Source organism: Sinocyclocheilus rhinocerous, unplaced genomic scaffold, assembly GCF_001515625.1.
Source record: "Sinocyclocheilus rhinocerous isolate Xijiao unplaced genomic scaffold, SAMN03320098_v1.1 scaffold742, whole genome shotgun sequence".
Lineage (NCBI taxonomy): Eukaryota > Metazoa > Chordata > Actinopteri > Cypriniformes > Cyprinidae > Sinocyclocheilus > Sinocyclocheilus rhinocerous.
In genome coordinates, this window is record NW_015641116.1 from 815,389 (window position 1) to 829,613 (window position 14,225).

General features: G+C 37.6%; 1 protein-coding gene and 1 pseudogene across 2 annotated transcripts in view; one reads left to right on the forward strand and one right to left on the reverse strand.

The window, feature by feature from the left end:
- Positions 1-609: 609 nt before the first annotated feature.
- On the reverse strand, positions 610-8,464 carry LOC107754681 (coatomer subunit beta-like; annotated as a pseudogene).
- A 2,364-nt stretch (positions 8,465-10,828) lies between these two features.
- LOC107754680 (cGMP-inhibited 3',5'-cyclic phosphodiesterase B-like) overlaps positions 10,829-14,225 on the forward strand; it is a 54,600-nt gene continuing 51,203 nt past the window's right edge. For both annotated transcript variants that reach the window (XM_016571226.1, XM_016571228.1), the window contains exon 1: positions 10,829-11,982. In XM_016571226.1, the coding sequence (XP_016426712.1) occupies positions 11,089-11,982 (894 nt within the window). In that variant the 5' untranslated portion in view covers positions 10,829-11,088. The remainder of the gene's footprint in view (positions 11,983-14,225) is intronic.

Below are 14,225 nucleotides of genomic sequence, written 5' to 3' on the forward strand. Positions count from 1 at the left end.
CGAGATGGCTCAGTCTAGGACAATGGTTTTCAACCAGGGGGCCCCAAGATGACAAAACAAGCTAAAAAGAATAATAATAATAATAATAAAAAAAAGCTTTTTATTTTAATTCAACCCCCCCACAACAGTTTTTTTTTTTAAACAGGGTTCTCACGGCCTGGGAAAACCTGGATATATGAGGTAGACTGAGTTTAAAATGGTCATTTCTAGACCTGGAAAAGTCATATACATTCATACGTTAAATGGAGTGGGATTGTTGAAGAACTGAAATGTCTGAAATGTAATTATTTAATTGTTGTGGATGACAAAGGTGATTCCCTTGGATTCAAAAAGAATGAGAACCACTGATAATGGGAATCTAACTGATAAACAAATGCTCCACTGAAGAAATAAAAAACATTAGCAGAGCTATGGAAATTATATTGTGAGATGCTAGAAATGGGCAGACCATTTTTGACTCCTGTCTGATGTGACACTTCAGTGTTAAAATCTGATCAGTTGAACCAACATGCCCTCTGGTGGTAAAAGATGACAAACTACAAACAACCTTTCCAATTATGTTTAAGCCTTGCAACTAGTCATCATCATAAAAGTATGTCTTGTACAGATTCAAACAGATCCATATTAAAATCTTCCAAAGACCTTATTAAGTTTGGAGGCCAGAGGGTCTGCGGCTTCTTTCCTCTGAGTATTGCCCATAGCAGCCAGCAGACTGAGCTGAAACTGATCCTCTTTGGATGTCATCTCATTCTTAGCGGTCAGCTGCATGAAGGAGATCGGATCATCCGCCTGAACCGTTACGTTGCGCTTCTCAGACTCTTTCTGAGAGAGAAAAAAACCCCACCACAATTAAATATAATGGTCAAATTTCATCTTTTAATCTATAAGAAATGATCTGACAATATGTTCGTCTATATCTTTACACAGATTTAACAATAATATAACTATATTACTAGATTTCTGAATTCAGTAACTACCAGGAAGCAATGAGGGGAAACATGCTTACCTTCTGAGACAGTTTCTCCTCCTCCAGTCTGACAGCGAGCATATGGGACAGAGATCTGCGGCATTCCTTGTTAAAGATGTCATTCATGAGGGGCGAGCACTCAGACAGGACCTTGAGGCACAGGGAGATCCGGTCCACGTCATCATCGGTGATGGGCTTCTTGGGTAGAGACGACTTGCCCAGATGGAGCACAGTGGCCATGATCAGCATAGCCTCCGCCACGAACGACTAAGAGCAGCAAAATAACATTTATTCCACCACAATCAGACACATGAATAATTATAGTTTAGTCACTGTTTATGGAATGAGCCTACTTACATTTTGCCTTTTTTTGTCCTCAGCAAGGGCAACATAGCGCAAGGCCACTTTGGTGAGGGTGGTGGCCAATGAGGCAGCAACTTTTCAACTCGTTTTCCACAATTGGGATCTGAATAAAAAGAAAGATCATAATTTAAAACAGATATATGAGGGCACTATAAGGTATCACAATTTCTGTATAATTTAGAACACCTCAGTTGTATTATATGTATATTGTACACTACTGTGAGTTTTTTTCAGTAAACCTGCATATTTTAATATATTATTATTATATCAATATAGTATTAGTAATAGAAATAATAGTATATTCAGGGTTCCCACACTTTAACTTGTCTATGACTTTTAAAGCCATTTTTCTTGAGTTTTTAAAAACAATTTTACAGCGAGCACACTCAAAATAATAGTTCCTAGCCAAATAAAGTTTGTCTCAGTTTTATAATGACCATAGAACTGTCCAAGATCTTTTAAGACATTATTAATTTTCAAGAATTTTCCAGGCCTGAAAATCACATTTGTGAAATTCCCAGATATTTCCAGGAACATGAGAACATGTATACTTCTATCTTGATTTCATCACTTTTATTTTGCATTACAACACTTTTTAACCCTAAAGCCTTTGACTCAATTTCATTCAACATAACATGTTTACTAATTACACTCAAGGAATGTTGGTGTTAATTTGGTGGTTGTTTCAGACAAGTGTTAATGATGAGCCCTGGATGTAACAAAGCAATATGAACTGATGCACTACAGACCTCTCCCAAAGATCTGCGGACTTCTGTCATGACACTCTGGATGTCCTCTTTAGTGCTGCAATATTCACCCAAAATCCAAAGAGCTCCTCTGAAAATCCTGCGACAGAAAACTTGTTTTAAAATCACTGCAATGCATCGCGATCCCTTTTATAACCCTAAACATGACAAAGTACTATTAAGCAGTCTAGAATAATAGACCAATTAATTTTTCATATACAGATGACTTATGTAACTGGTTTTATCAAACTTCTAAGGAAGCAGTTAAGCAGCATTTCTTACTTGACCGTCTTGATAGCGTGAAACACCTCTAGCATCTTCTCAATGATGAGAGGTCTAAGGTTGTCAAACCTCTGAATCGCCTCACGCACAAACTCCAGCACATCGGCTGCGGCCGCCTCGTTAGTGTCACTCAGGAACTCCATCAGCTGTGGCCACATACAAAACACAAATAGTTCATTTTAGAGTAAAGATGTGAACAGTGAGTTTATCAACCATCAGAAGATCTCAAAGGGCTAGATGTATTAACAATAAGGATTTCCCAGTCAGGTTTTTTTGTGCCCCCGATTCAATATGAATATTGAGTATCTGCCGATACCAAGTCCCATTCCAATACTTGTATATTCTTAGTGTTTGATGCACAATTCAAGTACATTATAGTTATTTAAATCAATCCAATGGATTCAGAGTTGTGCAGAGAGTAAAAGTAATGTGTTTGTATACATATATATGATACACTCGCTCTATGTCTATATTTGCACATACTGTATAAAGACATAGGTAGAATATGGGACTATTGATGTAAACTTCTTGTAATTTACATAAACAATAAGCAGAATTATTGAAACAAAGGTAAAAAAGTGGAGATATGGTTAGAAAGTATGAAGCTTGCTGTGTCAATGCTAGTCTGTCAGTCAAATCCAAAGCAAGACGCAACTCATCACAATGCGTTATGGCAACAACAGATAAAGGTAAACGATAAATGAATGAGTGATCTTTACAAAAAAGCGCATCAAATACACTGAGCACGGAAGCTCAAACGTGTGACGTGCTAGAACAGTCGCATGCACAGTTCTAGGCAAATCTGCTGGAAGGCAAACACTGCTATCTACTGCATGTCACCGGGATGACAGCTGACATAAAATAAAGATCGGGCTTAGGAGAGCCAATACCGATAACGATCAGTTAAAAGAATGCTTGATTGGCCCCAATCCCGAATCTTGAGATCAGCTCGGGACATCTCTAATTAACAATGAATGTTAAATGGTCCAATGATCTAGTGAAGTGTGTAACTTCAATTTAGCCAGTAATGAATATTTTGAAATAACTGAAATGCATAAAAAGAGTGTTTAGAGTGTTCACTCAACAGACGTACCACAGGGATGACATTGGCTGCCATGTCAGGGAAGCGCACGCTACAGGAGTGGAGAGTGCGAACAAGCAGCTGCCTGTACTTGTCCGTGTCCTCATGCTCAGTCACATTGTTGGTTTTGATGACTTCTTTCTTTAGCACTATAACCAGCTGCAGAAAAAAAAGAGCAGTTCAGGCCCTCTGCTTGAATGGGAAAGTTAATTTAACATTAAATAGTAATGATTTACCACTGCATGAAAGACATAATGAAAGTAAATGGGGATCCTGGATGTCAAGCTTTAATATCATACAATAAAGCACTAATAAAGTAATAAAATATGGCACATAAAACATCGATCACATTCGATTTTGAAAATGCGAAGTTTCTTCAGAGACTGAACGAGATATGGCATCATGCTCTGTGGTGCCTTTTTTTCCAAACTTAAATATAACAAACAAAAGTTTCCTGAGTTTGCGTTTCCAGTCTTCCATATTTGCATGCGTACGAATGGAAGTCAACGGAACAAAAAGTGCAGTGTGACCACCCCTTAAGTCATATAGACCACTTTTATAGTGCTTTTAGGCAGTTTACAGTCCCTGTAAATTTTAATTACATGGAAAATAAAATTTTTCAACAGTTTTCCTTTTGGGTTCCCCTTAAAAAACGCAAATCATACAGGTTTGGAACGACATGTCCTTTTAAATGGCAGGTTTTGACACGTACCTCCTCCACATTGCGGGATGACACCAGGTCCAGGGCCAGCTGTAGGGTCTTCTTGCGGACCTCAAGATCAGGAGTGGTCAAAACCCTCAGAATATCCATCACAAGGTCCTAAAAACAAAACACAGCGCCAAGCTTACTGTTAGGTTTGATTTGTAGAACGAATGTCTCCAAATGAAGTGCTGAACTCAAGTGTACCTGCAGCACACGCTCATGTGTGGGGTGTTCCTTCAGCTCGATCAGTCTGTCCAGAACAATGAGCTTGACGTTGTTGTCACTCTCTTTAATTATCAGATCAATGTAGCACTGAGCAGCAGCCTGAAACACAAAGAACATGTAAACAAAGTCATTCCGTTTATTTTAAAATTATATGGGAACAATTGTGGTGTTAGATGCTGTACCTTGATGGCGGTGGGGGCGCTGGACAGAGTAACCAGAGTTCCAGCTGCTTCATATTTTACAGCAGGACTGGACGACTGCAGCAGGTTGTAGATACAACGGATGAAACGAGCTCTCTCTGAGGGGTTGGCATGACAGACCTAAACAAATAGAATAGACACAGTGAGAATGTGTTCAAGACCATCTGCCAGTATGCAGTGTGCATAAAGCTGAAGAGCTTAGAATTTGATTGAACCAGAGGGATAACTATGCTGTTGATGACGGCATTTAATTAAGAGAATAGTACATCCAAAAAAGAAACTGATGATTTGACATTGGCTACAAGATGAACAATATAGCATAAAACTTGTGAACTTGTGGACCACTTTCATGGTCCTTATTTGTCCTTTTTGGAGCTTGACAGCCTATGGTCACTATGAACGGTTATATTGAAAACTGTAATGATTCTTTTAAAAAGCTCCACTGAATAAGAAATAGCATACAGTTTTAAAATGACATGAGGTGGAATAAATCATCATAAAATTTTATTTTTTGTTAACTATTCCTAAAATACGGCTTAAACCTCAAAGTCAAAAAGTATTGATATTCATAATGTATTTTTCCCCATAAACATGTCTTTAAGAAGCCAATTAGTTATTAAAAAACAAATTTGTGAAATCACTGGACATTTAGGGTTGCAAAATCTAACCGCTATTGTAGAGAAGTTTTGAATTCACAACAGAATTAAGCACAAAATGTAAGGCTAAAGTTGTGAAAAATTAAGATATTTGGACTATTTAAACATTGAAATAAATATTCCCGTCAAAGCATATATTAAATATAGTGCAGTAATTTTAATATTGCTTTAATAAAAAAATATTGTTATACCAGTGAGACAATGATGACAAAACACCTGAAATAATTTTTGAAACCAATCCTTGAATAGGCTCGATTGTTTGAGAACAATGGAATAATGCTTGGCCCCTAATGCCCAACACTGCATTCTTGCCACACTTACAAAAATGGTCTTAAAATTATTTAGGTTCAAAATGTCAGTGTAAAGGCATGGGTATACTTCATTTTCTGCGTAAGCCCAAAGCATTTATTGGGCATAAGCCTCGTCAACGGCATGTGAGCCTTTTCTCACCATTAGACATATCAAAATAAAAATACTTACTTTGCAAATAGATCGATTTGTTCCAAAACTATTAAGAATTGTGTCAGTTAGCTTTGTGTGACTGTAAGCTGTGGCAGTTAATGTGCAACCATTGTTGTGATAAATTTCAGAATGTTGGCTACTGTTATGTATTGTTTGTACCCATATTTAGTGAGCGTCCTGTGTTATTGAATTGTTTTATACTAAAATTGCAATGCTGCTCTGAGGGTTAAACAAGAATGACTTTAAGATGTGTATAGACACCTCACCTTATAAATCAGTTCCACAATGACGAGCTGTAGAATGTCTCCAAATGTATGCACCTGATCAATACAGGTGCTAAGATAGTCCAAAGCTCTATCCTGCAATAATGTATTAGAAGAACAGGTACATAGTTTCAAGATTCCCATTCTTGCACTTAAAAACATAATTTTTTAAAACTATAATAAGACTGTGTACCTGATCTGCATGAATCAGCATCATAAAAGCATTTCTCTTGCAGCTTGCGTCTTTCTCATTTACAAGAAAATCATGAATCAACTCAGGAGCGTCTGGGATCAGGTGCTCAAAGTTCCTTAAAAAAAAAGAAAAAGAAATGTCTTTGATGTTTGTTTCTCGCTCCGTCACACAAATGTCCATCAACACACCTGTAGATAGTGTAGATGGCCAGGACTGCATTGCGGCGTACATAGCTGTGACGATGCTCCAGACAGGAGCGGATTGCTGGCATGAGGGGCTCCAGCAGCTCAGATTCCTTCAGCTTGCACAGGAAGCGCAGGGTGGAGCCACGGATGAACTCGTTGGGATGCTGGAGATCCTATAGATGCATAACACAGAAGGCATATTTGAAAGAAAAAAATGCACACAAATATAACTCTTTAAAATAAGCAATACACATTAAGTTCCATATTACATGCCTACCTTCCTGTAGGCATCACAGACCAAAATCATCTCCTGAAGAAGTTTGCCATCAGGAGTAGTTTTGGGAACAATCTCCCAAAAAACTAGCAATAGTTTTTTAATTGTGTGGTCCTGAAGAGGCAGCACAAACCGAATAATGGTCATTAACAAGCCTGGAAGTTTCTCTCCATTCAGGATCATGATGATGACCTTTTTCAAAGCCTCTGTCTTGGCTTTGATTTCACCCTTTTCTGTTTTGACAAAAATAAAGGAGGAAAATGGTTACACTCATTTACTACCTTTCAATTGTTTGGGGTCAGTAAAATATTTGTTTTAAAGAAAGTAGTACTTTTATTCAGTAAGGACCCATTAAATTGATCAGAAGTGACAGCAAAGGCTTTTACATTGTTATAACATTTTTATTTCAAATAAATGCTGTTCAGTGTTTCCCCTAGGTTTACGGCTTTGGGGGGGGTTCCGTTTTTTTTGAAATTTCATTAAAAAACAGTTTCCACAAAAAAACAGCACAAGTTTTTTTAACTGTGCTAAAAATTATAAACTTTTTTGAGCACCAAATCAGCATATTAGAATGATTTCTGAAGGATCATGTGACTCTGAAGCCTGGAGTAATGGCTCCTGACAATTCAGCTTTGCCATCAAAAGAATAAATTACATTTTAAAAAACATTTCAATTTAATAAACGTAATTTATTTTAATAAATTACTACACATGAATATTACCTAAATCAGCTTTCAAGCTGACTTCTGATGGTGGTTCAGAGTCATTGGTGACATTGATGAGAGTGTAACACACATTCTCCGCAGCTGTCATGATGTCAGCTCTTTTTCTCTTCACTAGACTCAGTCAGAGAGTGCCTATGAGGTTTCCTGAAACACAGGTTACAACACATCACTAAAAGTTCAAATGAATAGTCAATTATATGACAATGTGACAAATCTATTGGTATGATGTATATTGTTTGGTAGTTTTATGTTCATTCATGCATATGCATAAAGTGACCAGAGCACTGGCTCAAAGCGCTATATAAATGAACATTATTTAGTAGTAGTAATAGTAACTGTCAATTGCATGTCACAGCAGGTCATCCCATGCCAACTTGGTGTTACCATGCAGAATAAAAAGTGTACATAATGTCAATGATATTACTCAACGTGCTATTCATTTTTATATGTAAAGCTTGTTGCTATCAGCAAAAAAATACATAGTGCACCTTTAAATGTTACCATTTCTGAGCACCTTGTATTTACGTGCCATTTCAAAGTACTTCAGAGAACACTATGGTACTTCCACGATATATATGCAACTACATGAAGCAGAGCCAAACTATAAATGCAACTAACGTCGTCCGTGATTTTAGGGTCTACTCTGTTAAGAATAATTTTTTTATATCAAGATCCCGTCAGAATTCTCACGGTCTGCGGCCGCACAGGATTCACTGAATTAGCAGCTATTTATCCAGCCGTGGCAGAAGACCAACTTGTACCATGTTGTGCAGTTAATATAAAATCGAAACGTATTAATATCAGCACTGCTGTTTAATAACACATCTTGATAACACAGTTAATACTATACAGCTAAATTACTGATTGCGCGATCAGTCGACATCACTGCTACAGTAGCAGCTAGCACGCTAACTTAACTGTCTGCGATAAAACCGAGCACAGACAACCAGTGCTTCCGTGCTCGAAGCAGCTCAAAATAACAACAAATTTGTCTTTTATTAATGTGCTCTCTTGTAAAGCTGCTAATGTATTACCTTTTAAACAGGTCTTAGGCCTCTCTCTTCTTCTGTATGCGCATCCGTGTCTGGAGAGATTCTTCCAAATGACGTGGAACTTGACTGACTTGGCCACATCAATACTACAGCGAGCCAGACGGTTCAAACCACGCGGAGCGTTACGCAAACGCGAAAGTTTGTTGCAGAGTGATACAGGTATGTTCGTGACTGGAGCTGTGTATGTGTTTGTGATTATGTTGTGCTTGTTTATGCTGGAACATTATGCTTAATTTCCCCTGTGTTAGTCAAGATGTATAAGGAAAAATTAAAACCGAATGTCTGAAGCGAAAAGGTTAAACAACACACAAACTATTCGAATTTATTGATGTGAAACGGGGTTTTTATAGTTAACTAAACCTAAAACCATTACAAATAAATAAATAAATACCTAAATAGATTTTATTTCAGCTAGTTGTCAAGGCAAAATAGAAAATATAATTTTTTCCCCCCAAATATAATAATATTGGACTATTATTTGTTATATATTATATTTACATTTACAAAAGTTTTTGAGAAAATGGATATAAATATTGAATGATAACATTTTAAAGGGATTTTAAATAGGCCCATTAAAGGATAATTTCTTGTATAGGCCCTGCTGTTGTTCTGATGCACATATAGGCCTACCTCTGTTGGGAAATGTTATATATTTATTATATAATACAACTTATATAACATATGTTTAATCAAATTACACTGTAGGAAAATCTGTAGAAAAATGGAAAAGATACTGGTAATTTTCTGCCAGGACACTTTCCATTCAGTTTACAGACTTTGCCTGTAACAAAACACAACACCGTATAACACGTAATTCAAAATACAGGGAAAGCACCTGTGAAAATTCAATACAGACCTTCATATCTTCATATTAACACCGCACAGGCAACCCTATTTTTAAATCCTTTTTTTTTTCGAGTGTACATATACATTTGTGTATGCATATAATGTCATAGCGTCCGAACAGTTCTATAAAAATTAGAAGATACATTATGATCCTCACATGAGAATGACTGATGGTTTTATTGCCTTGTCTACTCAACCACTTCACTTGTGCAGTTGGAATCATGGAAAAGCTCTTAAGATAGCTGTGGGGTTTGCAGCACAGAAGTAAAGTAAATGAGCTCAGTTTCAATGCATTATGGAACCAGCATTAGTCTCCATAATTTGAGATCTTAATTGAACCATAATGCAAGAACCACAATTTCCAACCAATTTTCCAGCCAAGTGCATGAATTGTTCTTGCTCACCATATGGGATAAATATATTACATTTTCATAAACTTCTATCTGGATCTTTTTACAAATGTGAGTCATTTTAAGACCATTAAACAAACCTTTCTTTGTGTTCATGCTGTAAAGGAAAGACCCCATCTTAGTTCAGAAAACAGCTTTTTTTTACCTGAAGCATTTGGCATCAGAGGGACTTTCCCTCTTTATAACCCTCTTATGTTTTTTTTTCATAAAGGGACAAGGTGTTGACTGAACAAAGACAAAAGGATCATGGGCCAATTTGATTTTTTTCTTTATATTTCTATACTTGTCTTATAATCTCAAGATTAGCTAGATCAAGCAAATAATAGCTTCAGTATTATCACCAAATAAAGTCCTCAAGGTATAAACTTGAATTAAAATAATTCCCAAAAGGAATATGGTATATAAAAAACTCTAATAATACTATAACATGTTCTTAAAGGTATTATTTGGCTAACACTTCACAATAAGGTCCCTTTTGTTAAGTTACTGCATTAGCTAACATAGTAATCCTTTAATGTAAGTTAATAAAAACAATTCTTCATGTTAGTTCACAGTGCATTAGCTAATGCTAACGGGTACAGCTGGTATTTGGTTGGTATTTGATGATATCATTTTTGGTTGATTTTGCTTTTAGAACAGAAAGAATGAATATAGGCTAGTTGAGACACTCAACCAAAATTAGCTTAATGTAATAATGATGAGATAGTATGCAGTGTTACAAGTAAAACACAGTAATATTAGGGGGTTCCTTGGTCAGCTTAGCCTCTGGATCCCAATCATTGGTAAGAAACTGTTGATAACTCAGCCGTAACATAATGTCCATTTTAGTGACCTCTTGTGGTGCTTATGCATTTAAACCATAAGGGCCTGTTGTCTCGTTATTGGCGAAAACGTAAAAGATAGAATAATCAACACTATTTACCTGACTGATTAGTGACTTAGCTCAATCATATGCTACAATCGTGCGTATAAACAAATAATAAAGACAACGTATGTATACATACACACGACTCCAAAGTTTCTAAGGATACACTCACTCACACATATAGCCTACATATATGCTGTGTTTTAAGCCTTGTTATGTATTTTCTACATATAGATATATTCAGCATTCTATGGTATTGTTCAAATACCGCACTGAGGCAAGGAAAAATGACTAGAAATGAAAGATACAGGCATAAATCGAATGCGGCGCGGTTTGCCAGCGCTGCAGAGCGCGCGCGCGTCTGTCTCTCGCGCTCTGGTCATTGTTACAAATTGTCGCACCTAGACGGCGACATAGAGCTGGAGTCTGCTAAAAAACAACAACATTTCAGCCTCTTTTCCTCCTGGCCAAAATGCCTGAGCACGTTTGAGTGACCATGGAGCGCGTTTGCCGTCATGTAGTGAAACGTTGACACACGGAGGATTTATCTCGGAGGAATGAAAGTTTAAAGAGCACCGGAGGAGGACAACATGGCTGTGCGGGAGGAAGGAGAGGTTTTGCACAGTAAAATCAGACAGCACGATGGTGTTGGTGGCAATGCAAACAGCGCGGAGAGCCTCGGGAACGGCTATGTGAAGAGCTGCGTCACTCCGTTAAAACAAGACCATCCGAGGGGCTTTTTGTTCAACGTCTGTAGGTTTTGCAATGAGGGTATCCTCAAGTCCAAACTATTCCGCGGCTCGGCTCTCTACGTGGGAGCGCTGGCAGTTCTGGCGCTCTCCTGTTTCATTTCTTGGAGCTTTCAGAGTGAACACGGTGTCTCGGAGCTGCGGACTTTACTCTTTGATTTCTCTCAGTCCATCAGTCCTTTATTCAGCATCGGCTGCGCGTATTTCTTTCTCACCCTATACCTGAGGCGGACGAAGAGGGAAAGCAGCAGATGTTGGCTTTTGTCCTTACCAGCATCATGCTACTTGGGGGATTTGATGGTCTTGCGCTTGTTGCAGTGGGGAGAGGAGCATCATCAGATGCAAATGATGGGTAGGTTGCTGTTTGTGCTGGGCTGCGTGGGTCTGCTCACTCTCATCCCCACTCTCAAACTCAAACACAGCGTCCTGATCCTGGTCTTCGCCAGCATGGTGTGGCTGCTGTCCTTCACCAGCCTCGGCTGCCTGTCTCCGTCCCTCAGGCCGGTGCTGGCGTGTATGGCGGGGGTCTCCGGCACTCTGCTGGCGCTTTGTTTTGATCACTATTACCCACCGAGGGAGACGGCCGGCAGGATTCCTAACGCGGAGGAGAAAGTTCCCGTCATCAGACCCAGGAGAAGGTCCAGCTGTGTTTCTTTGGGAGAGACGTCCAGCAGTTATTATGGCAGTTGTAAGATGCCCCGCAGACCTTCTCTGCCCTGTATATCCAGAGAACAGGTAGGGGCTGTTCAACAGTCCATCAACTCTGTTACCAGTTGATATATACACATTCCTTATATGCACTATAAAACACATCACAAATCATCATACTCCTGATACACACTCCTGACACGTCAAAAGGCAACATACACTCATAAAAATAAAGATTCTTTCTTTGCATTTCTAGTTCCATTAATAACTCTTAACATCCATGGAACTTTTCTATTCAACAAAAAGTTATTTATAGTGGAAAAAAGGTTTTAAATGTTCTTCACATTAACAAAAAATGGTTCTTTTAAGAACAATTCACTGAAAGGTTCTTTGGCGACCCAAAAATGATTCTTCTATGGCATTGCTGCGAAAAGCCCTTTTTGAAACCCTTAATTTTTAAGAGTGTACATTGCCATCCTAAACACACTCCTGATACTCCATCACACTACACCACGACAGCACACTCCTTATACAGCAATAATCCACAGAGTTTATATCATAAGTGTGATAGTATTGGTATTTTGTATACATTTTTGTTGGGCCAGGTCTTAATATTGGGTCAGTCACCTGTTGCCTAGCTCCCAAATTTATTTGGGTTTGATTGTTTCACTGTGATGGGGTGAGAACTTTTCTTTATTTGCTAAACATTTCTGTTATTTGCTAAAAACGTTATTTTACAGCACTCTTATAATGCTGGTCAGAATGTTGTGTTCGTACTGAAGTGAAACAAAACTTACACTATTAATCATTGATTCAAACACTTGAAAAGTGGGGCAGCGCTTGTCCCAGTGTTTGTGCCGTAAATGGAGTATAGAGTTTTAAATGTTTTCCTTTGATTGGCTCTTCTTTTGCATTCTAGTGTGAAGTAAAAAGGTTTAACAAAAGTATTTGGTTTATGTTATGTGTGTGTGAGATAATGGAAAATCAGCAGACTGTTTATTTAACTTTTTTAGACACATGCAATTTGTTATCTTTAAGTTGTATAAATATGGAAACTTTGTTAGTTCATTGAGTAGGATATGGTGCTTGCAGTTGTTTGATTTTTATTAATTTTTTAACGTCAAGCCCACATTGCCCAAAACGTCGGCCCCAGCCAAGGGTAAAAGGTCATGTTTAAACACTAAATTCAAGGTCATCAAACATGTGCGGCAAAGTAAATATACTGAAACATAGTGCTGGGTTTTCATGTAGTCATCCTGACTTGTTTCTGCACATACATAAAGGCAGTATTTTACAGGACACATCTTCATCTTTAAAATAAAACCGTATCAGAGCTTTGCATGTTTTCACACTATTTATAAAGAGTTTAGTTCCTTCTCTACTTGGTTGCACATACGGCCATTCACTTTGTGCTTCAAGTGATTTGAGTGTGCTTTGAATGAGTGCACTGTTCCAGTCACGCTCGTGAATTGAGGTTTCAGTATGACCAGTTTCAGACATTATTTTGACCTGCAAGCACCTGTTCTTACTGAGCAGTAGCATCAGTTCTCCCTCACATGGGATCTGTAAGGACACCTGGAAACAAAATATCAAATTAGAAAGAAAGTAAATGGAATTTTCTAAGTTTGCACTCCATCTTGTCCTAGTTTGAATTGCGGCAGTATATAATTCTAGCTCCTATCTTTTGTTGGTGCTTATGGAGACAAATATATTAAAAATTTACTTTTGCATATGATGAGATGAGAGCTTTCACAATGCATGTTAGATAGGCCTGCCGCAATAATCAAGATATCGACTTACCGCACAATATATGTACATGACCTCAATAATTTTTGGTGATGCAATATATTGCCCATTATATTTACATAAAAATTAATGTCATCATGTTTTTTGCTTTCCACTTGCGCCAGTGTCTTTTGCAGCTTCTCGAACATAACGTGGTGTAGTTGGTGCTAGTTCAAATTTAAAAAATGCTTCTACAAAACGGACATCTGACTGCTCAGTAGTGATTGTGTTTTTCAGCAATACAGTGCACCCTTAATTTACAGAGAAAAGAAGGTCCGGGAAAAATCTGTAGATGGAAAAATCTCCATACAAGTTATTTGTGAATTTTTCTTTTTTCTACTTGTTACTTTGAAAATGTTTATTTACTGTTTATTCAAGTTTTTTAAGGTATCTAATATTGTGATACTTAATTTCCATGATCTAAATATTCTTAAGAATTAAAAGTTTGTTGTCATTTTAAAGTGTTTTGGCCTTCTTGTATTATTATGCTCTTATATTATGATTATCATCTTAAAATGACAATAATATTGTTTATCGCAATTATT